Genomic DNA, 27,723 nt, shown 5'->3' with positions numbered 1-27,723 from the left:
CTGCATGGATTTCCCCTGGCAAACCTGCACTTACTGACCTGCGTTAGATGCACCTTGTCAGGACTTCAGTCCAAGAGTTCCCTTTTCCAAGATCCCCATCTGAACATCCCAGGTAAAATTCTTTGCACGTTTTCATCTGTGTCTACTGCAGATATCAAATGCTTCCCTGGCGTTGTTAAAACATCATTGAACAAATGCAATTTTGCTTGAAGGAAGAAGAGTTAGTTCTCCAACATTTGGTGGGAGTCTGACCATTTCCTTCCTCCTTCCTTCCCTCCTTTCTTCCTTCCTTCCCTCCTTCCTTCCTTCCTTCCTTCCTTCCTTCCTTCCTCTCTCTCTCTTTCAGATCTTATCCATTTATTTGAGAAAGAGTGATAGAGAGAGCAGGGACTGGGTGGAGGGGCAGAGAGAGAAGCAGGCTCCCAGCTGAGCAAGAAGCCCGGTGCCAAATTTGATCCCAGGACCCTGAGATCATGACCTGAGTCAAAGGCAGAAGCTTAACTGACTGAGCCACCCAAGCGCCCCTGGGTATTTTTCCATAAAGGATATTCTTAGCGTGTTGTTCATTGCCAAAATGATGGGTGTGTTTTGGCTTCCCTGAAAGTGGATTATTGTCAGGCAATGTTTTTATGTAGGAAAGGCAGGGTAGGGTTTTTGCTTGTTATCCGGTAACACATCTTTCATCTCTAGGGAGGGCAGGAGAATCTGATTCCATATCACTTGGTAGGTCTATGCAGTCCTCAGCATCTGATCATTGTGAAGGATGAGGATGATGACCCCCTTTCCAGGGGGCACCTGAAATTATCAGTGGACACAGCCAGGGAGAGTCCTTGAGAGGGTTACCTTAATAACAGTGCGTATGTACACATGAAAGTGCGACCATGATTTCATCCATTAAGAAAATGAACTTGAGAGGGGTGGGGGAATGGGATAGGCTGGTGATGGGTAGTAAGGAGGGCATGTATTGCATGGTGCATTGGGTGTTATATGCAACTAATGAATCATCGAACTTTACATCAAAAACCAGGGATGTACTGTATGGTGACTAACATAATATAATAAAAAATATGATCATAAAAAGAAGGAAATGAACTTGAGAGTCTAAGGAGCTTAGCAAAGTTCTCCACCGTCGGTGGTAAGCAAATGACTGTTTATAGTCTAACTCTATGTCCTCTTGGAGGCAACACCCTATTCTGTAGGCACAGTCTATGCTCTCAAAAACAAGGCCAACTTTGACAAGGCAGACATCCTATCAGTCTTTCTTGGAAGACTTTGATCTCCACTAAGGACACCATGCCTAACATGATCACGAATGTTTGCATGTACTCAAAGTCCTGCTCAAGCCTCTGCTAGGGTTTAGATCTTAAGATTCATGCATTTCTTTCAAGGAGAGTAGCTGAGTGGCAAATCGTACCTATTTAGGTAAAATCAGGGTTTTCCAACTCATTCCCACAAGCACTGAATCTGAGGACAGGGTTGATTTCAAATCATCGTCATTAACAGGATCATATCTGATGAATACAGCTCAAGAACATGCCCCCAGTCTGGCCAACGTCTTGCGTCTTGTCTTCCAATGGTTTCATGTCTGGACCTTAAGATGGTTGCTTATGACAGCGGTGTTGCATTACATAACGATGATTGATTAAGTTGATTAAGTAGCATGAATCAATACTTGAAACTTGACAGACAATGGCCACTTGTTTGCATTTATTAATATAGAGTGGTAGCCAGCAAGTACTGAACGTATCAAGATCTGCAAATCCCATGGAAACAAGTTACTAACAGGGAATGCAAATGTACGTGAGTGGAAAACCTATCGTACGATAAGTAAGGGCCCCGAGCAACTCCCTAAGAAACTCACCCACAACACAGGGAAAGATGGGATGTATAACGAGAGGCCCCAGAATCTGGAAGGAGAGGAACCATTGAATGAACATACCGATGAGACTTTAAACCAGGTGATTATGGAGCTGTCATGGGAATCTGTATTTGGAAACACTTTTTTTTTTTTTAAAGATTTTATTTATTTATGTGACAGAGAGACAGCCAGCGAGAGCGGGAACACAAGCAGGGGGAGTGAGAGAGGAAGAAGCAGGCTCCCAGCGGAGGAGCCCGATGTGGGACTCGATCCCGGAACGCCGGGATCACGCCCTGAGCCGAAGGCAGACGCTTTAACGACTGCGCTACCCAAGCGCCCTTGGAAACACTTTTATGCCTTAAAATTTATGTTCAGGATGAAAACTTGGTATACACTTCATGGCGCTCATTCCAGCGGATGGGTTCAGAACATCATGCATGCTTTTTGGTGTGCGTATGCAATTCCCATGCAGAGTTCCTCGGGAACAAAGAGGACCTGGGGATCATCTGTATGTTGGGTCTGACAGTCCAGGATCTGGTATCTAGAGTTGATGGAATGACACAGTGACATCTGGAGTAAAACATTCCATTTCAAAAAAAAAAAAAAATACACAAAGCTATGTTCTGGTGGAAGAGGGCTTTATAACGCGGATCCGTACAGCTAATCCGCAGGCAAACTGCTCTGGTTGGTTTAGCTGGGTTTTCACGAGCTTTTCTTTGCATGTAGCATGACAGTGCCTTGGTTCTTGTTCACCCAGATCCCTTCGTCCCGTGGGAGAGTGGCCCTGCCTGTCTCGCTATGCTTCACTTGCTGCTGAATGGCAACCCATCTGGGGCATGATGCTGACTAATATTATGTGCATGAGCCCCCAGATTGTTCCCCCATACTCGGTCTTGTGGAGCAGAATTGAGAGAGAATCCTGGGGGTTGGGGAGAGAGTGTATTTTGCCTCCTTTAGCTGGGTGTCTAGATCTCCCCGGGGCAAAGCTGGGGTTCATGAAGTCGTCAGAATCCAGTGGCCAGGATCAAGCGATTGTTTCTCTGTAGGAGACCAGCCTGATGAATCATTTTGATGGTAGTTAAGATAAGAACAGTCAGTTACTGCAGGGAAGGTGCCAAGGGCATTGCTGACTATGACATTTCCCCCCTGGGTTGTACAAGGAGATGCAAATGAGGGAGGCAAATCAGGTTGCCTCCTTTGTTGTCTCACAAACCTGAACCATCTGGAAGGGCAGAGTGTGGACCAGCTTCCACATTGCAGAGGGAGGTGGTACCAGCGGGGTGACGTTGGAGTAATCAGTCCAGGTGGCTGTTGAGGAGAAGCAGGGGTTCTTCAAGACGGTCTTCTGCTTTTGTCCTGGACGTCAGGTAAACCAGCCCTGACAGGTGAGTTGAGGAAGCCTTATTAGGATGGACAGTCTTGACTCTTCTTGCTCCTTGATTAGTTTCTGTTGTCAGGGGCAGAGCTGGGATTTTGGAAGCCCCGTTGGCCGACTATTTTCTAGAGCCCAGTGGATCAGCTTATACACTGAGAGGCTGAATCCAAACCAACGTTTGTTTGAATAAGCTTCTCTCCTTTCTCCCTCCTTCCTTTCCATGTCTTAGCCAATAGCTCTTTCTCTGTGGTCTCTGACATCTTGCTTTGGACAAGACAGATTGATGAAGGAGGTAGTTTGTATTATGTTCCCAATATTATTTTAAGTACAAATATGAGTGATAGCTTGCACGTGAAAGACGAGTGTCTGTTTTCTTTCACTGCAATGAATTTTGCTGTAATAGCATGTGCTCACCGCAGCCCCTCCTCATGATATATAATGATTATCCTAAAAATCACTGTACAGTGGTGTGGATTTGTGCTAATGCAAAACCAAATTAGTAGATATATTCAAATAATTACCTCTTTTCGGGTGACCCAAATTCACCCCATGTAGACATTCTGAGTACAACCCCTTTCCTCAAGAGTATACTGTCATCCAGATGTGTTTAAAGGTAGGTTTAGGGACTGAGCCAGTTAACTCAAGAGGCAGAAAGAAGCAGGTGGACCCAGGACTTGGCGCAGCGAGAACTCCTTAAAAACAAACTAAGAGCAGCAGAGACATTGATGGAGGAAGGTTCCTGTCTTGACAGATTTTGGAAAACCACTTTTAAATGTCAGAAGTGGAAATATCTCATGAGGATTTCTCGATGGAGACTAATGTCATTAACATGAAGATAACATCTGTTTGTGTTTTTTCAGCACATTTTATCTCTGGCCAAGGAAAATAAGAAGGTACCTGGCACTGTGCAATGAAGCTCAGGTGAGGAAAGTCGTGAGCTATTTTGCAAATGCATTGAATGTAATGGGCAATCCGGAGACACCTGTGAATTCAGCCTCACAGAGAACAGGCATTCAATGTCACATGTTCCAGTTACGGTTGGTTGTAGATGTCTACATTGATATTCTGGGTTCAGTATGTCCATGACAAAATAGGAGATATCTTGGCAACTCATACAAATGTAAAGTGTGGATTGCCGACATAGTAGTAGTATTTTAAGATGCTGTACATAATTCACTAGCGTTGCATGGTAACAGGTGGTGGTACATTTGTGATGGCAGCGTAACATAGAGACTGGTCCAATCACTCTGCCGCGCACCGGAAACTGATGGAACACTACGTGCTTACTACACTTCAATGATGAAAATAAAATAAATGAAATATTGTAAAAGTAGGCTGTGAGAAAAGCAATTCAACCCACATTGGGTAGATGAGAACACGCCTCTCATTATCCTGATTTGGCAACGGGAAAAGTCCTGGCCGTCTAGGTCCCGCCTTGGAGAAGTTCACAGTCTTGGGGGAATATGTTTGGGTAAAAGCAAAGAGTTGCGAATCATGTGACCAGCATTGTTTCCAAGCATTTACGGAGGGTTTTGGGAGCAGGTGAGGGTCAGCGGCCATTTCTCTCCTCCCTCCCAGAGGAAATATTTGAGGTGAGTTTTGATAAAGACAAGAGGGAGATGTCACTGATACTTCCAATATTCATTACCTGGTAATTGAGTAAGGATCCAGTGGGAAGGGAATTACATATTTCTTTGAGACAATGGGACTTTGGTTGGGACTGAACAGCATCCTGAAGGGGGCTCGACTGGTTTTCAGATTCCAGGCTGTTCCTTTTCCACAATTCACTTCTTCACCAACGTTCTCCCTTCTCCTCTACCCTTGGGTTGCTTTTTCTTTGTTTGCTGTTTGTTGCTGCTGTTGATTCTTGCTCCAACCAAATGTCCCTTTGGCAAAGCTCTATGCCTGCCCACATTGGAATTCTGTCCGGCGTGAAGGAAAGTCAACAGGCTCCTTCTCCCAAGGGTGTGACCTCAGGAGTATTATTGTCTCTGGCCTAAGAAATGCTTTGTCCCTGAGTAAACAATTTCAGACTTCACCTTGTGGAAAAGCATTTACTGTATGGGAGCGGGAAACCCAGGAGAGGCTCCCTTTGAGTGTCATGGGCCCCATTGGACAGCGGCAGTCAATGCTTGGTAAGAGAAATTCGAGAGGCTCGCCTGTTCCTCGGGGTGAAGTGCCTGGTCTCCCATGAGCCCTGCTGCTTTCATGGGAAGGGGACAACTGCAATGGGACGTGGCTCCCAAAATCATCACATAAAATCCATGATTGCCTTTCAGGAGTCTCTTCATCGCTCTGTCTTGGATGTGTGTACTTTTAAACCCATGCCAGTCCCAAGAGGAACATGATGATAAGCCTAATGTAGTCCTGATCGTGGTTGATGACCTTGGGATTGGGGACCTGGGCTGCTTTGGCAATGACACAATCAGGTATGGCTTCGAGCTGAGTCACACTATTTCATCTGTTGTCTGGGCTCGGAAGGTTGATAAAGTTTTATGACTCCATCACATGCAAAACCAAACTTATGGGTTGGAATGTGTCTTCAAAAGAAGCAAACAATGTTAAAATCAGGGCTGTTTGGATCTGAATCTTAGTTCTGCACGTATTGGTTGTGAAATCTCAAGCAATTTACTTAACGTCTGTGTGCCTTGCTTATCTTTCTTGTTGGTTGAGCGCACAGCTGGGTAGTATACAGGGGTGAGTTCATATGTGCTAAGCATTTAGAGTAGATATGTGGTACGTAGTGAGTCTTCTGTGATATGTAATATTATGATGAGTGATGATTTTTTAAAAGATTTATTTATTTTAGAGAGGGAGAGAGAGAGAGAACAGAGGAGGGACAGAGAGAGAGAGAGAATCTCAAGTAGACTCCCCGCTGAGCACAGAGCCCAACTTGGGGCTCGATCCCATGACCCTGAGATCATGACCTGAGCCAAAACCAAGAGACATCTGCTCAACCGACTGAGCCACGCAGATGCCCCTGATGAGTGATGATTTTTTATGCATACTTTTATTTGGTGGAACTGGTCGTTTTATGCTTCCTAATTTTGGAAATCTTTTAAGGTGATATTCTTCTATTTTAAGAATGGGCACTCCAAAAGAAAAAAAAAATATGTGAAACAGAGTCAGAGCTCTGTAGTAGGCGACAAAAACCGTTAGCATGGGTCATGCCAACACCGTGGCTTAGGAGCTCATCTCAGCAAGACTTACGAATCCTATACTTTAACAATTCCATTTTGTTCTGTCATCTTTCTCATGAAGAAAGCTAGGTCTCGTTACATTTTATTTGCATCCAGCCAAGTGAGTCTTCGTTGAAGTCTGTCCGATGGTCTCCAACCTCCAGGTGTCTTTACAGGGAATGACAAGGCAGGGGTTGCAACCTTTGTCTAGAGCGGGACATCTGTCTCTGGAATATGTGCATCAAACTTGCCCTTGTGTGTATAAGTAGGTAGGCGTAACTAAGGTCTGTAAGTCATTAGCCTTAATTAATCAGCCCACAGACGCGTAATTTTTTATATATACTTTAGAAGGCAGTGCCATATACTCAAGACACCATATTGCAGAAGCAAATTATATCAACTCTGCAATGGACAGCCAGTGCCTAAAGCGTCAACTGTGTTTTTTCCATGATGTGGGGAGAAAAAGGAAATAGGGCACTGTGTGCAGTTACTTTTTCTCCTGTTCTGGGCTTAGGAAATCATCGTAAACAGGTGTTAGTTTCTGCCTCTGAGTCTCCCCTCCTCCTCTCTGCAATTCCCTTTCTGTCTCTTTTTCCAGGACACCTAACATTGACCACCTAGCCAGGGAAGGCGTGAAGCTAAATCACCACATCTCTGCGGCCTCCATGTGCACCCCCAGCCGGGCTGCCTTCCTCACGGGAAGATACCCCATCCGATCAGGTGTGTAGACGGATAAGCCTCTGTTACGCTCTGCGGACACATTAGATTCAAGGAAATGAAAATGTAGCTAGTCCATTTTGAAAAGTTTGCCCCAAAAAAGTGCAAACACACACGCACGCACGCACGCACGTCCTTGAATATGCAGCTGTGGATGTCTGCGTGGAAACCATTGTTCTCCTAGTTGACCCAAGCCCGCCCTGCATGGCTATGTCTATTCACCTCGTGCTGACTGTTTATCCTGAGTGTCCCGTGATCAGGGGTAGGCAGGACTTTCCATCCCAGGGCAAGAAGGAGACGCTCTTTTGGGAGGAACTAAGAAGATGCATCGGCACTAATTGGGGGTGTCATGAGATGCACCTGCCAGAGTGTCTCAATGTTTATCACACATTTTCGCCATTGTGTGAATGTAACACCTTTTCTTTATTCATCCCTCAGTTGACCAACCATTGGACTGTTTCCGGCTTTAGGCTCTTAGAAATAGTTCAGCTGTGTACCTGCCCGTACACGTTTTTGACTCAACACGTATTTTCAATTCTTTTGGATGCATACCAAGGGGTGGAATGGTTGGGCCATATGGTTATATTTTCAAAGGCGGTCAGACTGGCTGTGGTTTAGGGGCACAGATTCTGTAGTTTAAGAGGAAGCAGAGCATACATTTCATAGGTCAGGATTTGTGTCCAGTTCTTAGTCAAGCTTGAGAAGCCCCTCGCCCAGCTCCTTGTGTGTGTCCCATAACATTTTGAATCCTGTGAGGTTGATGATATCTTGCTTAACTGTTGCTAAGGTGAATCAGGTCCAATAAATGATAAATTATTCTTTTTTTTCGTATGGTAAACTTATAGGTGATTTGACTTTTTTTTTTTTTTCCTGTGCTGCTCACTTTATGTAAAACGAGCTTCTGTAACATTTAGAAGGAGATAGTTTCTAGTAGAGAGCATGGTGACCAAATCTAACCTGGAAGACTTTTCTCTTGCCTCCTTGTCTATGGTGTTTAAACAATGGGCTCTCCCTCTCTGAAAGTCTCCACCTGCATTGCCTCCTTTGTTTTTATCTGGAATTTCTCTTTCTTTTCACTCACTTTATCCTGTCTTATTCGATTTTCTCTCCACTCCCGGATATTGCTTCAAGGTTGGGCCGCCATTTTGGTAGGAAGCCAGGATAGGTCAGTTTAGGGAGTTCTTCATTCTGGATCGCTCCAACATTTTCATACCCAGAAACCTTCGGTCACTTGCAGTGGAACTGGGGAAAGTCCCTCTGTTTTCGCTCCTCTCCAGGGAACACCTGTTGGCTATTCTGGGGTTCTTCGGTGACTGGATCCTTCAGAAACTGGTTTGCTTTCTTCTGCTTCTTTTCTCTAAAATGTAGGTCTTGGGCTTATGGTTGACATGTCCCCATCTATCTGTCACCTAGTTTTGTCAGTGATGTCCACAGTGAACAGTTTTCTTTTCTTATTGCTCTATTTCTGGGAAGGAACGGAGAGGTTCAAAAACCGTGTGTCCACTCTTCAAGGAAATGAACACTGGGGCAATGTCAGTGTTTTTGACAGACATTTGGCTTATCTATCTTTTGTGCAAATACAACTAAAATCTATTGTCAGAAAAAAAAGAATCCATTGTAGAAACAGTAGGGTTTGAAGTTTTCACAAGATTTCATTTTTTGGCCCTTTTTCTAATACAATGATTCCCCCGCCAAGGGTAGCCCACGTTAGATGTTCAGTTGCCAGTGTGCATTGAAATGATACCCCATGTCATTGTAAACATGCTGGAGGCTATTATTTGTAGACTGTTATTTGAATGGTGTGTTTGTGCATGTCTGGTAGTGTTGTGTGTGTGCATGCAAGCGTGGAAAGGGGTTTATAGTGGGGACCAGTGTGAGTTCTGTCTGGGAAACACAATCTTCCTCCCCCACATGATGATTTTCTCTTCCTCGCTTGTTATGTCTTCCAGCTCCATAACTCACTTCCTCTTCAGCTGATGGGCATCTACTCATTGTGTGTGTGTGTTCTGTTGTCTCTGGTTTTGTTTTTCCATCCCACTCAGGAATGGTATCTGACACAGATAACCGTGTCATTATCACACTTGGAGCCCCTGCTGGACTCCCTCATAATGAGACGACGTTTGCAGCCTTACTGAAGAAGCAAGGGTATAGCACGGCAGTGATAGGTAAGAAGTGGCCCAAGGTGTGACTTATTTACTATAAAGAAATAATGTGTTGTTCTTTTCTTTTTTTAAGATGTATTTACTTATTTGAGAGAGCGCGAGTGGGAGGGGCAGAGGGAAAGGGAGGGGTGATCTAAAGCAGACTCTGTGCTGAGTGCGGAGCCCAACACGGGGCTCCATCCCAGCACCCTGAGATCACGACCTGAGTGGAAACCAAGAGTCCGATGCTTAACTGAGTGTGCCATCCAGGTGCCCCTGTGTTCTCTACTTGACATGATTTTCTTGGAAATCTTTTATTTCAAAATAAGCATGCGTCTTGGCTATGGCAGGGAAGACCCTCCTTATGATGTAGGCTTCTGATGGATCTGCTATTTCTTTGGCTACCTCTGACCTTTCTCTTTACTTTTCAACATTAATCTGCTTAATATATTATACGGTCTTTCTCAAGTAGACGCGTCCCCCGTGTCCTCCAGAATTCTCTTTCATTGTTGTGTTTTGCTCAGCTGGGACCCTCTATCATAATGACCCTCCCCGTCTAACACACACACACACACACACACACACACACACACACACACACTCCTTCTGAAACGGCACCTGTTTATCCTTTTCAGACATAATTCAGGCACGACAGAAGACCTCTTCCCACCTGACCTCCAGGCCTTTCCAGATGGCCACCCCACGTGTTTCTGTATTACCCTGTTTCTTCATCTTTGCAAAGACCCCACTATACTATGATAGTCTTATTATACTCTTCTCTGCAGACTCTGAAATCCTTCATCTCATTCACCACGTATGATTTACGAAATGTGATGACCCTCTCAAGAACACACAAATAGCTTTATGCATCATGAACTTCTTATGGAGTGTCCACTTTGACTCCATATAAACCTCTACACCCTATATCCATCACCCAAATTGAAAGAAAATGTATCTTAAAAAATGTCTTTTGAAAAATGTCGATACCCTGTATCTGCCACGTAAATCAAGATAAGGAGCATTTCAGTTCCTTAGAAAATTTCCATTGGCCCCTTCCAGTCTGTCCCCCTGGGTTAGCTCCTTCTTTCACCACTCCCACAGCTCGAGAGAGTCAATGCAGAGGAGAAAACTGTGCTGCTCCCTTTGGCAATGATTAAGTCCCCATGTAGTCTCCCGAATGCATTGCAGTGGGCTGGTAATGATCTCAAGTCCTAGTTAATCTCATTGCACATTGTGGACAGAATCATTGATAACTTACAGGCAGAAGGGATGTCTGACAATAACCATCTCCCTAATTTCAAAAATAAGGAAATTGCTTCTTCCCAAGGCTGAGAGACATAGGAGATGTTTTAATGCAAATGTTGCACAATAACATCAAATCTGTCAGCCTCTGTGCTTGTATATTTTCTCAATATAGGTTCTCTGGCCCTCCTCATTATTTCATTAAAATGGAACCATGGATATTGTATGGATGTCTTTTTTCTCACTGCCAAAGATGATAGATGTCAACCAAGGATGACCCATTGGAAGCTAAACCTACTGTCTCCATTTGAGAGCCTGGGTTTCAACTGGCATGAAGATAACATGCCATGTTAAATCAATTTTTGTAACCAATTTGACATTGATGAGAGAAGACAACCTTAGTGGAGGTGCGGGACAGAAAACCCTGGGCCATAGCCTTGCCTCTCATCTGCACTCACTCAGGTGCTCAGAGATGTGAATACGTGCATCCTTCATGTAGCCCCAGCTCCACGCAGGGAACCATTAATGTTTTGGTGGACACATATGACCATACTCTGTTAGACTCCACATGCCAACAGGATGCCCGTGGGTCTTCTTGTTACAGTTCAAGGTGTGACAAGTTTGATCAAATAAAGTTCAGTGAGCTTTAGTGGGAGACCTAGGATTTCCATCCAGCGAGCTATCCAACCATCCATCATCAATCGTCCATCCTCCGTCATTCATCCATATCTATCTTCTATCTATCTATCTATCTATCTATCTATCTATCTATCTATCTATCATCTATCTATCCATCATCTATCTATCCATCCATCCATCCATCCATCCATCCATCAGTTCATCCATCAGTCCATCCATCCATCCATCCATACATCCATCCATCCATCCATCCATCATGTCTGTCTATCTATCTATCTATCTATCTATCTATCTATCTATCTATCTATCTATCTATCATCTATCTATCATCTATTTTCTATCTATCATCTATCTATATCTATCTATCTATCTGTTATCTATATACCCACCTATCCACCTACCCACACATCCACCCACTCATCTATCTATTCATCTATCCATCTGTCCACCTGTGCATATGATATACATCCCCCGTCTATCTTCCATCATTTCTATCATACATCTATCTCTCTATCTAACTATCTATCATCTATCCATCTATCAACCTATCTACCTACGTACCTATCTATCCACCCTCCCTCTTGTCCATCCACCTCATATCATATATATCTCATTATTTAATATCAATTATCTACGTACCTAGTCACCTATCTATCCACCACCTATAATCTCCCCTGTCTCTGCCATGTATTTATCTTTGTTGCTATGATTCATTTCTTTCTGTGAATGAGAAACTGCCCAGTTCACATCCTTGCTTCAAACTCACAACTGTATTTTCCTCCCTTTATTTTTCATCATATCTGGTCACTCACAACCAGATCTTAACATAAATGTCTGTGAACTAAGGAAGAGCAAAAGATGAATCGGGTGCTGAACTCAGATTTTTAGGCAAAAGAAAAGTATTTGCTGCTCCATTTTTTGCACGAGTCGTTTGTTTTGAATGAAGAGTGCTCACATGGTCTACGTGGTGGGCGTGCGTACTACGCTTTATTTGTCTGTTTGTAATTTCAGGCAAATGGCATCAAGGCTTACACTGCCAGTCCCGACATGACCATTGCCATCATCCGTCTCAATATGGATTTGATTACTTCTATGGCATGCCATTCACTCTGATAGACCCCTGCTGGCCAGATCCCTCTCGTGACACAGAATTAGCCATCGGGAGCAAAGTCTGGTTTTGCGTGCAGCTGGTCGCCATTGCTGTGCTCACTCTCACCTTGGCGAAACTGTGTCACTTGATCTCTCTTCCCTGGTCCCTCATTCTCTTTATGATCCTTTTTATTTTTCTACTGGGCTACTTTTGGTTCTCCAGTTATACGTCTGCTCTGTACTGGGACTGCCTCCTCATGCGAGAGCATGACATCACCGAGCAGCCCATGAAGGCAGAGCGAGCTGGTTCCATCATGGTGAAGGAAGCAATTTCATTTATGGAAAGGTAAAAGTAATTTACAAAAAAAAAAAAAAATCCACGTATCTGAATGGATTTAAGACGGAGTATTTTAAAGACAGGAGTCTTCTAAACATAACACAATGAGCGTTTTATAAAAATAAGAGGTGATGATTTGAACAATATTGAATTAAGAAAGGGAATATTACTAGCTAGGGCTTGAGACTACCATACTGTATTTTTGGAGGCAAGCTGGATTCTTCACGCAGTACCTAGGGAGGGCTATCTCATTTGACTTCTTGTGATTAAAATCACAATTTCTCCATTGGCCTTGAAATTCATATTTGGTCAGACCAAGCAGGTAGACTCACACTAGACTCAAAATTACAAATCTGGCTTGTTAATTTAGAATTCGTTTATATGCATACTGTCTGCATATGAATGCACAATGGGAAACATATTTGCCAGGAAACTAGATAGTAGAAGAAGTTGGCTACTACACTGTTTTCCTATTAGGAAAGAAATCTCCTTGAGAGATTAAAATCAGAGGGCTTATCATTGAGCATGAGCTATGTAAGGGACATTATTCAGCTGAGATCAGTGGTGATCGTTATGAAGCCCAATGCATCCAGAGCACAATCGCTGGAAACTTTCCAAGGGAGCCACATTTATAGGTCTCCAGTTTGTCGCATTTTTTTTTTTAAGACTATGAACACATTTTTGATTCACCATTCCAACATTGCCTGAGGCTGTATCTTTACTGATCACCATCCTGGGGTCCAGACTTCAAGGATAAGATCATATTTAGTGATGACAGGGTATGTAGAAGCCCATAATAAGAAATAAGCTAATGGGCACAAATCCAGGTGTTATCAGTCCAAACTGTAGGGACTTTCCAAGAAATCAGGGAAGCCGTACTGGAGAAGGTATGTTAACTGAATGTTCAAAGGTGAACAAGACCAACATGAAGAAGTGGCCAGGCATTACTACATGAAGCTCAAGCACAAGGAAGATAGGTCCTCAGCTAACGAGGACAGCACACAGTGCAAATGCCACTCTGAAAAATTTCTGCTCTGATGAGATTTCAAAATGTAAAGAGTGGAAAATAATGAATTAAAAAAAAAAGTTGCACCATGGTGAGCTGGGTTGGTTGGTGTCCTTCCAAAATCCATGTCCACCTGTAATCTCAGAATGTGATCTTATTTTGGAGTAGGGTATTTGGAAGTGTAATTCATGAGGATGAGATCATCCTGGGGTAGGGACCTGTAAGTTGGTGTGTTCAACTGGCATGTAGAGTCGTTTGGTGGTATAAAGGATCTTGGGCAACCTGTAGATAGCTTTGTCCTTACCTTATAGCCAAGGTGGGCACAATACAAATTTAGACTCTTAGAGAGATTAAACCATCTTTGCATTGTAGATGCCACAGAATGGCTGGTTTCTCTTAGGGCAAGCTCCTCATTTCCTGGAGACTTCCATATGTGCAGAGGGACAGATGCTTTGAGAGGTGACTTCCATCACACTGAAAGCTCAAGATGAGCGATCCTGTTCCATTCAGTGAGCCAGTTCAAGTCTGAAGACACCTGCACACATTGTTGCTTCCTGTTTACATTAGTACATCAAGAACAAATGCTGGGGTGTGAAAATGTGCTTCCATCACCAAAACCTGTGTTGAGTTTCAGAAGGTCTATATGATCCACAGTGGCACCATGTGGAAAGGGAACAGGGACTCTGATGATTCAGAAGCTACTCCATTGATTAGTGATGTGGCCACGAGCATGTGCCTTGGGTTCGTGGATGCTAGAAATTGCTTTTACCTGGATTCTAAGTGTGTGCGTTTCCTGCGACTGCTGGGACAGATGTGTTTACTATTTTATGGCGCTAGAGGTCAGGAATCTGAATCTCATCTTACGGGGGGAGGGGCGCTAAAATCGAGGCATTGGCAGGACTGGCTCATTCTGGAGGTTTTAGGGCAGAGTCTGTTTCTAGTCCTATCCACACTATTTTTTGTCTGATTTTGATCGTATTGGGGTTCCTCTTACAAGGACCCTTGTGATTGCATTGGATACACAGACAGATAATCCAGGATTATCTCTCCATCTCAACATCCTGAATTTAATCCCATCTGCAGATATCCTTTTGTGACATAAAGCAACATCTGTATAATTTCAATCCTCAGTAGTACATGCAAACCATCTTTTTCTTTTAAGGATGCCAGGTCTTAGATTCTGGCCTCACCCTACCCCAGGATGACCTCCTCTCCACTAATTACATCTCCAAAGACCCCATTCTCAAATGAGATAACATTCTGAGCCCCCAGATAAGCACCAATTTTGGAGGGATGCCATTCAAACCAGCTCACCATAAGCCAACTTTTTTTCATTTTTTCCCCTCATTCTTTATACCGTCGTATGTCATCAGAGAAGAAATTTCCCAAAGAATGGCATTTGTGTTGTGAGCTGCCCTGGTTACCTGGTGACCTACCTTCCCCGTGGGTTGTCAGGGCTTGAAGTGAGTCAACCTCATTTCCTGTGTCTTCCCAGGAGACCTGAAGGTGTGTGGACAGCTTGCCAAGATGTTTCTGTCCATGCTTGCTTCGGGGTTGTGAAAGAATTGGCGTTTCTAAGAAACCACTCCCGAGCCACCATCCCTTGGGTCTGTCAGGTGTGACTCTGGCCTGAGACATTATCAGCCATGGGACAAGTGTGCCAAGCAGAGCTGGATGGGCTTGTGAGCTCCGTTGTGCCAGGCAGGGCCACTCAGGAATCAAGCCATCCCACACACGTCCTGGGGAGCAAGTCCAGATGCTGGAGGTGCTGGCATCCACCCCAGCATCTCCAAGGCACTGGTATCCACCCCTTGCTCTCTCCAAGGGGCTGCCTCACACATGCATTCCCTCTCCTGGGGCACATAGAAGATGAATGGACACTGGGTTTGTGTGACAAAAAATGATGTGGTTCGCCTTCCCAGACTTTGCAAACACATAAGCAGAGTGATTGATGTCTCCCCAGGCACCGCGAAGGACCTTTCCTCCTTGTTTTCTCCTTTCTGCATGTACACGTGCCTCTCCCCACAACAACCGAGTTCATCGGCACCAGCAAGCACGGCTTATATGGGGACAACGTGCAGGAGATGGACTCCATGGTGGGTAAGTGGCAGGACCTACGGAGCCTGGAACTTCGTGCTTTGATAGTTCAGGGCACCCAGACACGCCCCCCGCCCCCGGACAACCCCAACGATGTAGGAGGTGGAAGCCTGCGACAAAGTCGGCACAAAACCACGCTCAATGCTTCCCCTATCCCTGTGAGTCCCCGAGTTTCCATGCTATGTATATTAGTTACCAAATCGGACTCAAGTTTTCTGAGAAGGAAGACAGAAAAGCACATGACGCTGGTCTCATGTGTTGGCGGGACAGAAGCTTTGGGTTATAATCATCTCCAAATGTAGGATGTTGGCATGGAATAGATTTTAGTAAGCAGAGAGAGGCTTTAGAAATCAAGCCTGAGCAGGGCACCTGGCTGGCTCAGTAGGTTGAACACCTGCCTCCTGGTTTCGGCTCAGGTCATGATCTCCAGGTCCTGGGATTGAGCCCTGCCTTGGGCTATGTGCTCAATGCAAAGGCTGCTTCCCCCTGCTCTTTCTCTAATAAATAAATAAATAAACAAATAAATAAATAAATAAAATCTTTACTAAAAAAAAAAAAAATTCAAGCCTGACCAAAGGAAAGTCAATAAGGTATTGTCAATTCGCAGTCTCAGACATAGAAAACATTTTACAATATTTTTTAAATTTTTTAAAAAGATTTTATTTATTTGAGAAGGGGAGAGAGAGAGAGAGCAAGAGCAGGGGGAGGGAGAAGCAGACTTCCCGCTGAGCAGAGAGCCCGGGATTCTAGGACCCCGGGATCATGACCTGAGCTGAAGGCAGACACTTCACTGACGGAGCCACCCAGGCGCCACTAAAAATTATTTTAGATATAAATACTATTTAATGAAACATAGGCACATATGTCTATACTTAGGAAGGCATATGTGTATGTGTCTGGGTGTGTGGTGTGTGTAGAGGATGTGATCACTAAAAACAGGCAAAGAACAAAACAATTCTATCTGCTTTAAAATTTTAAATCAAGGCAAGGTTTTCAAACTATCTAAGCTAACAAAATGACAACGTAGCCTTAAGGCACCTCTCGGTATGGTTTGATCTCCATGGGACTTTTTCCGTGGTACTCAGTAATGACACAGCTATCCATGGCTGTGCTGAATATTTGCGGACAAACCAGGATATTTGAAAGCCACATTTTGGAAGCATGTGCCTGAGGTTCACAGACTGTTGGTACCCACGGGCGGTGTATGTTTTCTGTCCAGTTGGAACTGACCTTTCAGGACAAATAATCATCTGTTTTGATATGCAATTTCAGAAATACTGAGAAGTTTATTTTTCTCCAAAATATCCACCTTGGAAGCTAAAACAAAACCCCAGGTCTCGGGAATTGCTGCTGTCCTTGTTAGAAAGTTTTCCTGGTTCCTGGTTGGGGTATCATACTAACGCATTCATTAAAGTGCCCTTTAACAGTTAAATGGTGGGAGCTATTGACTGAATGAACCCTTAGATGCACGAGGAGGGCACTGCTGCAAGTGTGTTCTGGATGGAACCCCATAAACATTCTAGGAGATGGGGACCATACTCAGCATTGTTACTCCCCTTGGCAGATGAGGGAACAAGGGCATGAGATATTGGGGCCTTGCTCAAGATTACAGGACAGGACTTGGGGAGCCAGGATCAGAACCTGTTCACTCCTATTTGCTAGTTCAGCTGCTCCTGGTGTAGGGCCAAATATTATGGACGGAGATGAGGAAACATGGCTCCGTTCTTCTGAACCATCCCGTAACTCCCACAGGCTGTCATTTCACAGGTGTTGGGAAAACTCTAGAAACTCCCTCCCCCCACCCTCCCCTTGGCTTCCTCCTTCCTCAAACCCAGGTAGAGGCTTCCAATGCAAATGGCATCCCCTACCCAACGCAGGGGAAATCCTCTGGTGCCTAATTAGTCATGCATCTGAAATGAGTCTCAGAGAATTCTAGAAGCTCAGAGCAGGTTCCTCCAGATCGGGAGGAGAGAGTGTCCAATGTGAGGCAGACGGATGATGAACCATGGGAGTAGGAGGAGAGGCCTGGCTGGACCTGTTTGCACAAAAGTGATGATGGCTGGGATTGGATTCTGGGCTGGCTGCGTAAGGGCTGCAGGTGTGCTTGGAAGCAGGTGCGCTCAGCTGCTCCCCTGGGCTGGGCGACAGGAGCTCAGGAGAGGGGCAAACTGTCTGAGGAAGTTACGTGCACACGCAAATACCAAGACACATGTATGAAATGCATATTTAAAATGTAAGTAGATATGATAAATATGTTACATCTATTTCCAGCATCACTGAAATCTCTAGGGTTTCCAACATAGACAGTTATATTCTTTACAGGTGTCAAGTAATTTTGAGAGAGATTTAAAAAATAATTAGGTAGTGGCCGTGGAGATGATTAGCACCTGTCTAGCATCAGCTGAAGCGTGTGTTTGTGTGCATATTTATAGCATACAGTATCTACAATGTAATATATATTATTTGTATGTATATTTGTATATATAATATCCATAACATATAATATTTGTATGTATATTTGTATTATACAGTATCCATAATATATAAAATTTGTATATATTTGTATTATATAGCATCTATAAGATAATATATATTTGTATATATATTTGTGTCATACAGTATCTATGATATATATTATAATAAACACAATATATAATACATAGTAAATATATACTATATATAACACATAATAAATGTATAATATATAATATAATACAAAATATTAATTTATATATTATGAATAATAGAAATGCAATGACTATAAATATATAGTATCTACAAATGTTTATATAATCTATTTCAGTTGATATTAGAAATATATATATTTTATTATAATATAAATTTATTTTTACCTAAAGGTGTTAAGCATTTCCATTATTTTTTCAGTTACCTTAAACATGATGTTGGCCAATGCTTTTAATTGGCTCTATTCTCAATGTTTTGAGAGATTTAAAAAAAAAATATTAATTAGGGGGGTTCCTGGGTGGCTCAGTCAATTCGGTGTCTGACTCTTGGTTTTGGCTCAGGTCATGATCTCAGAGGTTGAGCCCTGCATCCAGCTCTGTGCTCAGCTTGGAGTCTGCTTGAGATTTTCTCTGCCTCTCCCTCTCCCTCTGCCCCTTCCCCCACTCTAGTGCATGGACGCACACTCTGTCATAAATAAATGAAAAAACCTTTTAAAAAATTAATTAAGTAGTAACCATGAAAATACTTACATACTTGCCAGCATCAACTTAAATATGTTCTTCACACATATAATATATAATATAAAATATAATAACATACTATAACATATACATATATCATTAGTAATAGTATATCATGTTTTTTTTTTGTTTGTTTGTTTGTTTTTGTATTCCAATGAAAGTTTATTTACAAATATGGGCTTTGAGCTGAATTCAACCTGGGGGCCATAGTTTACCAACTCCTGTAGTATTTAATTTTTTTTAAAAAAGATTGTATTTATTTATTGGAGAGAGAGAGAGAGCGAGAGAGCAAGCATGAGCGGGGGGGGAGGGGCAGAGGAGAAGGAGAGGGAAAGAGAGAAGCAGACTCCCCACTGAACAGGGAGCCTGATAAGGGGCTCAATCCCAGGACCCTGGGACAGTGACCTGAGCTGAAGGCAGACACTTAACTGACTGAGCCACCCAGATGTCCCAATTTTTTTTAAGTAGGCTCCATGCCTAGCATGGAACCCAGTGTGGGGCTCAAACTCATGACCCTGAGATGGAGACCTGAGCTGAGATCAAGAGTCGGAGGCTTAACAGACTGAGCAACCCAGGCTTCCCAGTAGTAGTTAATTTTTATTCTATAGCTCTGGTCTAGTACTGATCATAAAGAGATGGTGGCCATATCATGTTCTATATAATATAACATGTACATATATCATTAGCATATGATATTATTGATAGCACGTTATGTTAATATATACTATAGCAATAATATAAAAATAATACAGGCATTGAGATAACAACATTTCTCTGTTAGAAATATGTGCCAAAAGTAATACTTTTTCTTTAAGTTAAAAATAGCTGATTTCAAGATACGGTAGCAGATAAGGTATCATTCATAACAGCGTCCATATCAACAATCAATATGTAGAAATACGTTTGAAAAGTAAGTGATCGCATTGAATACAACTGACTCATAAGAGAAGACATCAGTAAATGGAAATATACCGGATTCTTGATGGGAACGGTGACTCAGAAAATATTAGTGATTCAAAAATTAATATCGAGGCTTAATGTGATTTTAATGGAAGTCTTCATTACTCTCCCCTGGGGAGTGTTCCTCACCAGGATGATGGTGAGGTACACAGCGGGGAACAAAGTGATAAGAAATGAAATTGCTCAAGGACATCAGAGGGGAGGCCAGTTAAGAGAGAGAATCAGGATACACTTTCGTGGTTGCAAAGAAAGAGCTATCAAAAATAGAACTTAAGGGGGGCCTGGGTGGCTTAATCAGTTAGGCATCTGCCTTCAGCTCTGGTCATGATCCCAGGGTCCTGGGATCGAGCCCCATGTCAGGCTCTCTGCTCAGTGGGGAGCCTTCTTCTCCTTCTGCCTGCCCCTCCCCCTGTTCGTGCCCTCTCTCTAGCTGGCAAATAAATAAATAAAATCTAATAAAAAAATAGAACTTAAAACACCAAACTACATGCAGAAGGTTTGACTCTCAGATCAGGGAAGCAGAAGTAGGTGGCCATGGAGATGGTCCAGTGAGGAGCAGAACACAGGGAGGAGGAAGTTAACTCAGAGTTGCAGGGATGGAATATGTTGGGCAAAGTTGTTGTTGAGGTTTGCATTGTGTCCCCCAAAAGAAAGGTCCACGTCCTAACTCCCGGAATCTGTGAATGTGACAGTATTTGGAAATAGGGCCTTTGCAGATGAGATCAAGTTATGGTGAGGTCATTAGGGTGGGTCCTAATGCCATGGGACAGGTGTGCTTGCAAGAAGACAAAAAGCACGAACACAGACACACGCAGAGGACCCACATGCCATGTGAAGGCCCAGACGTATACACGGAGGGTGAGACCACGTGAGCGCACAGCTCCTAAAATACATGAAAGTCACGACAGAGGCAGAGACCCCGAGGCTTCACAAAATACCAGAAGTGTGCATCGTAAACAGCTCACCTGATGCTCCTTGCAACCAGAGGACCTATTACCAACAATGCAACCTGCTTTCATTCCTTAATAAAGGAGTCGGTATCAATCAAGAACAGAAACAATGAAGCCCCCAAAGAAAAATTAGCAAAAGATCAATATAACTTATAAGTTAAAAGTATAAATGTTGGTGTCCACATAATAAGACAGTAAAAAATAAATATGATTACTAGGCAATAATCATGTAACAGTGAATGCTAGTGAAATAGTAAAGAATGAATCCGTTTTCACTCCTAATTTAACATAATCATCTGCCCAACACGAGACGCTGATGAGGAATTCAGAAAACGTGGCTATTCTTGAGCTCACACAACACCCACCGGGAGCAGGAGCATTATGGATGAGAAACAGTTTTGCAGTGAAATGGGCCACTAGTCATACTAGCGTTACAGTCCAAAGCTCATGATGACATTCATAACACATGTCCCCCCCCCCCTTTTTTTTTTCTATTTCAGGCAAGATTCTCGATGCCATTGATGATTTTGGTCTGAAGAACCACACGCTTGTCTACTTTACATCAGACCACGGGGGGCATTTGGAGGCACGGGTGGGCCATTCCCAGCGTGGTGGGTGGAACGGAATATACAAAGGTGAGGAGTGGGGATCGGGAGTAGGGTCTGGTTGTGAATGAGCTCTCCCGTGCTCACGATAATGGGAACTCGTGAAGTGAGCAGATGAACATCTGAAAAAGAGAGCAAGTGCGTTTTATTTGACTCTGGGTAGAAGAAAGTGGAGCGTCATAACGGATGACACGTTATGGGGGAGGCTAGCCCCCTAGGGCTGGCGTTCTGCTGCAGGCACATCTAGAAACCTGCCCCCGTGGCCACTCCGTGAGATGATAAAGTGTTAACATAACCACATGCCTTTGAATCGAATATCTACCTAGTCATCCATTCCATGTACAAGATCGTTGATAGAAGATTCAGTGTGGTAGGCAGAGTACAGAGAACAAAGCAGAGGCTCCTTGGGGATTAAGGAAGCTTGGTGTTCTCTTGTGAGGATATGGCTTAGCACACAAAGTAGCAAGCTTGTGTCTGGTTTTATAATTAAATGCACGGATACCAGCCCCATGTCCTGGAGTGACAGTTAACGCATGAAAACATGTTCCGTTAGCCACCACATTGGCCTGGTCCGTAACATACGGCCTGATGTGGTAAGAAAATCATCTGGAAAATGTTCAGTGCATGCTATCCTATCTATTGAAAGAGATTTCGGAGTTTTTTTCCAGGGGAAAATATAATATTCATGATTTGCCACTGAATGCAAAACAACTCAGCCTATTTTTGCATAAATAATGATAATACAGACTCAGTAGGAAATAATAATTTTTGCATGAATGGGATAGTCTCTGCCTCAGTCTGGCCACATGGCATGGATGTCTGCTCTTTTAGGGGTTGCACAAGTAAAGGGCATGCTTAGGAAAGCAAATAAATCCCATAAGGGAAAGTGTTCTTATTAAAACTCTATTTTTACCTAGGAGGACATCTTTTTAAAAATCTCCATTTCTCCGTGTGCTGCGATGGAAACTCTACTTTGAGTAATTTAATGAACTAATAAAACTCCATGAAGACCGTAGGGTGACCATTCCTCCTGGTTCACTCAAGCGACTCCTGGACTATGCCTGTTGTCCTGGGGTCATTGTTGCCTTCCGGGTCCATGCTCTATAATGCCCTGGTTTGGGGTAATAAATTAGCATATAGCCATACTATTCTATTCAGTTTGTTTCCAGGGTGCTGGACTGAGCAGTGAACAAAACCAAAGAATCCATGCCTTCATGGAACTTACATTTTAGTGGAGGGAGGCGCACCAGGAAAAAGAGAATAAGTGAATTCCATGATATGTTAGAGGATAGTGAAAATCTCAAAAAAAAAAAAAAAAAAGAGCAGAAAAACTTCTCGGGGTGGAGGGACTGTCATTTTAAAGGAAGTCTGCCAGCAGGGATGACCAAGAAAGTACCTTGAGCAAAGGTGTGAAGGCAGCCGGGAACGAAGCAAGTGTATTTGTGGACCAACAGTGCTGTAGGTAAATTAGCCTGTACAAATACCCCATATCAAATGTGATTAGTTACTCAGTTGAAAACCTATCAGCAGCCCAGGGAAAAGTAAACCCACGGACATGTACTGCTGACCCCATCAGGACCAGGTACGGGGTGGGCTCTGAGCACATTGTACTGATGTTCATTTACATTTTTACTCAGTCTCGGTACCATGACAACTTTAACTGGCACTCCATTGCCTCGCCTCGTAGGTGGGAAAGGCATGGCCGGCTGGGAAGGTGGAATCCGCGTTCCAGGACTTGTCCGCTGGCCGGGAAGATTGCCAGCTGGGAAAGTGATCGAGGAACCTACAAGTCTAATGGACGTGTTCCCCACACTAGCAGCCGTGTCGGGAAGCACGGTCCCTCAGGACAGGTGATGTCATACGCTCTGTTCACACCATCTTTGTTCTCAGAGCATTTGGGACAAAGGCAACAAAATCTATCTTAGTGGGTTGGATGTTGTCCCCGATACCTAGGGAACTTTAGTTTCGTCTATGGCTATGCCTACTGAGTGTTACTGGTGTAATGGACATCAGTCTTAGATGACTATGGCACATTCCAGACACTGGATGGCTTTCACCGGGGAGGAAAAGACCGATTCTAATGTCTCCTTCTTCATGCGAGGGACCTCATCTCTTTCTGAATCAAAATGCAATGGATCCCAACGTAAATTAGAAACAGCAGCAAAGAAAGACCTCCTCATTGTTTGTTTGTTTTACCTTCTTTTTACCGAGTCATAGGATTTATTGAGAATTTATATAAAATAATAACAGAACACAATTCCCCTCTACTAAGAAGTGCATTTATCAATTTCAGCTAAGTGACCCATTTAAAAAATAGTAATATCAGTGGAAATGTAGTTTCTTTTTTTTTTAACTGAGCCAACTGTAGTCATAAAAATGACTTTCCACTCTACCAGTGGGGTTTACTGACTTTGGGACATCGTCATACAGTGTATATATTGGACTCACAAAATGTTATACAGAATTACAATCTCAAGAAATATTGTCCTCTGAGCTCTGATTAGGATTTTCCTTCATAGAATTGATTTGGTTTTAGTTTTTCAGAATTAGCTCTAAAAATGTGCTGTCTTTATTCCATGTGCTTTTTTACTCTTCAATGGAAAACTGAGGCGAAGGACTCCATGAGATTCTAAAAGCAAACTGGGTTCTTATGCTTCAAGTTGCATTGGACGTCTTTGTGTAGACATCAGTGCTTTATTTCTTTGGGGTAAATGCCCAAGAGTGGGAAATCTGGGTCATAATAGGTGCCGATATACCGTTGATATATCTTTATGAGAAACTTGTCGGATTGACTTTCAAAATGGCTGCCCCATTTGGCGTTCCCACCAGCAACGCGTAAGATTTCCAGTTGCTCCACATCTTTGGTCACACTTGGTATGGTCATTCTTTTCCATTTTAACCATTATAATAACTGTGTACTCGAATCTCATGGTGGTGTTAATTTGTTGCCCTCATGATGAATAATGTGGAACACCTCTCCGTGTTCTTATTGGCCATTCACGTCTCTTCTTTGTGAATTATCTATTCAAATCATCTGTCCATTTTTTTTTAATTGGGCATTTTGTTTTCTTATTGTTGAATTGTAAGAGTTCTTTATATATCGTGAACACAAATTCCTTATCAGATCTGTGTTTTGTCAATTTTATCTTCCGTCTGTGGCTCGCCTTCATTCTCTTCCATTATTATTTGAAAAGCAGATGTTTTCAGTTTTGATAAGGGTCAATTTACCTTTTTTTCTTTTATACGTTATGATTTTTGTAATATAGCTAAAGAGTATTTTTCTATTCGAAGGTCACAAAGATTTTCCTCTATGATTTCTTCTGGTGGTTTCTTTAGTTTCAGGTTTTACATTTAGGTTTATGGTCCATATTGGGCTAATTTTTTATATAGTGTCAGTATGGGTTAAGATTTATTTTTCTTGCATTTAGATATTCAGTTATTCTACTGCCATTTAAGGAAAGCCTGTTCTTCCTCAAATGGATGACCTTGGACATTTTTTGAAGATCAATTGACTGATATATGCATTGTTCTGTTCCTTGGACTCTCTCCTGTTTCACTGATTTGTATGCCCACCCTTATGACCACATGACACTGGCTTGATTACTCCTGCTTTATAGTAAATTTTGGGATTATTTAGTTGAATCCTGGAACTACTTCCTTCTTTTCCAAAATTATTTAAGCTATTCCAGATCGTTCTCCTATGTCAATTTTAGAATACATTTCTCACTTCCTACAAAAAAGCCTTCTGGGATTTTGGTAGAGATTACATTGAAACCATAGATCGGCTTGTTGAAAATCAAGGTCTTAACACTTTTGAATCTTCCAATCTATCAATATTGTTTATCTCTCCTCTCAGTTCTGTTATCAGATGTTTTGTGGCTTCAGTACACAAAATTTTAATATTAGAAAAAGGTATCCCTCGCTATTTCATGTTTTATGATGCTGTAGTAAATATTTTTAAAAATGTAACTCCTGGTTGTTCATTGCTAAGATACAGAAATAAAATTCTGTACTCGTGACCTTACCAAGCTTAATTACTTCCACTAGCTTTTTAAGGAATTATCAACACAAGCAATCATTATATCTGAGAATAAAGACAATTTTGTTTATTTTACCATCACTTTTAGGATTATGTGACACTTATTATTGTATGTTTTCTTTTAAGGTAGGTTTTATTTTTTTAACATAAGGGAGCAGACCCATTTTCTAATATAAGTTAAAAAGCATCAGCTTTTTTAGAGTTTTTTTTTTAAGATTTTATTTATTTATTTATTTAGAGCGAGCATGCACACGCAAGTAGGGGGAGAGGGGCAGAGGGAGAGAGACAATCTCAAGCAGACTCCTTGCTGAGCACAGAGCCTGACGTACAGCTGGATCTCACAACGCTGAGATCATGACCTGAGCTGAAATCAAGAGCTGGACACTTAAAGCATTGAGCCACCCAGGTGCCCCTTAGATGTTCTATAAGATCCCATTTCAGGGTAACAAAGCCATTGCTGATGAAATTTTGATTTGTAAAGTCATCCAGAGCACTGAGCTTTTGAGAGCTCCTGTGGCCAGAGCACCAAGTGCCCTTTAGATGGACACGCATTGACGCATTCCTCTGTCTTGTCATTTCACTGCAAAAGTTTAGATATTTTTTCCTGTCTTTCCCGTGAGATTGTAATGTCCCTGACAGTGTGAGTGGATTTCTAGAACAGTCAGCACACTGTTCTCTGGGCCCAGAAGATGTCATGGAGAGCATGGACCATCCCTCCAACAGCCAGCTGGTCAACCTCCCTTTCCTGATGTCATTTGTGTGTGTCTGCAGGGTGATTGACGGCCGGAACCTCATGCCCTTGCTTCAGGGTGAGGTGCAGCGCTCGGAGCACGAGTTCCTGTTCCACTACTGTGGCGCATTCCTCCATGCTGTGCGCTGGCACCCCAAGGACAGTGAGTACACCGGCTCCTGCTCCCTGCAGGTGCCAAGGTCACAATCACTCAAGTCCATGCTCAACTCTTTGTTCCTTTCTCCCTCCCCTCACCCCCAGGCCAGTCCTTTTATTCTGGGGTGACCACTGAAAATACCTTCTTGGAAAAGTTTCCAAGAACCACTCTCTTTAGAAAGACAGAGGGATGTCTTGAAGAAATACACCTTTTGAGATGCAGAATGAATGGGTGCTTCCAAGCGTACATAAAGTTATACTAGGGGATTCTGATTTCTTAGTATTGTTCCTAGGATTGAATGATCTTTAGCATTAACCTGTGGGGAAAGAGAAAGAGCAGGACAAACGCGTGAGAAGGTAGGAGAACACGAGGTCTTCTTCTGAGCTTCTTCTGAGCACAAGGTCAGTTGGAGCAGGGGTTGGGTGTCTCTGATGTGTCTTTTCTGGTCCAGGCGAGGCTGTGTGGAAGGTTCATTACGTGACACCCGTGTTCCAGCCGCCGGGAGCTCATGCCTGCTATGAGACCATCTTTTGCCCATGTTCAGGGAACCTGGTCACCTACCATGACCCTCCCCTGCTCTTCGACATCACCAGGGACCCCTCCGAGTCCACACCTCTGACGCGGGACACGGAGCCCTCGTTTGATGTCGTGATCCAAACGGTGGCCAATGCAGTAAAGGAACACAAGAGAAGCATCATCCCCGTCCAGCAGCAGTTGTCCACATTGAATTATGACAACCTGTGGCTGAAACCTTGCTGTGGTGTGTTCCCGTTCTGTCTGTGTGACACGGAGGGGGGTACCTCAGCTGCGGGGGCATAAGGAGAAGCAACGATTGAGATTGGGCAGCCCACATCAGCCGACGTAGGCACCCGCAGAGTTTCAAGGGAGGAACTGGAGCGCCAGTGGGTTCGACTACCACTCCGGTTTAGTCAATGCCCATTGGTTGTGACACTGTCTGTTAACTTCTTTTCTGCTCTTGGTGATAGCTGTGTATCTAAACGTGTCTTTTGAAAACAAGCATTCACACCATTTGGCCAAATCGGCTCTGCTGCTGTCCAGAGCAAACTGTCCCTGTAATGTCCTGTGTGCATCTAACTCGTTGATTGGGCAAGGGAAAACGCCAACCATTAAAGCATAATGATTGAAGTCACGATTGAATTTGAATGGAATCGTTGAAATGATGGCAGTCTGGATAATTGAACAGTTGACAAACGATAATGGATGAAATCATAGTGCATTGAAAGGAAGTCGTCTAAAGTAGCCGTTACGTCAACCGAAAGGATTTATTTTCATCCACAGAAACTGAGTTGAGAGTAGGACATCAAAAACTCGGGAGGGATCCCCGTGTGGATTTTCCCCTGAGAATGGGCCAGAGCTTTAATGGAGTCTCTCTTTT

General features: G+C 43.1%; 1 protein-coding gene across 1 annotated transcript; it reads left to right on the top strand.

Annotated features, from left to right (window-relative positions):
- The first annotated feature begins 5,507 nt into the window (after nt 1-5,507).
- On the top strand, nt 5,508-27,447 carry ARSF (arylsulfatase F). Its single transcript, XM_045813643.2, has 9 exons — nt 5,508-5,662; nt 7,011-7,132; nt 9,172-9,294; nt 12,163-12,586; nt 15,547-15,683; nt 21,297-21,431; nt 23,089-23,251; nt 26,212-26,333; nt 26,779-27,447. The coding sequence occupies exons 1-9, from the start codon at nt 5,538-5,540 to the stop codon at nt 27,144-27,146; spliced, it is 1,719 nt and encodes a 572-aa protein (XP_045669599.2). The 5' UTR covers nt 5,508-5,537; the 3' UTR covers nt 27,147-27,447.
- The last annotated feature ends 276 nt before the right edge of the window (nt 27,448-27,723 follow it).

Source organism: Ursus americanus, chromosome X (genome assembly GCF_024610735.1).
Source record: "Ursus americanus isolate L20-20 chromosome X, mUrsAme1.1.p, whole genome shotgun sequence".
NCBI classification, from domain to species: Eukaryota; Metazoa; Chordata; class Mammalia; order Carnivora; family Ursidae; genus Ursus; species Ursus americanus.
Note: the sequence above shows the minus strand (reverse complement) of the source record. Positions and strands in the feature narration are given on the sequence as shown.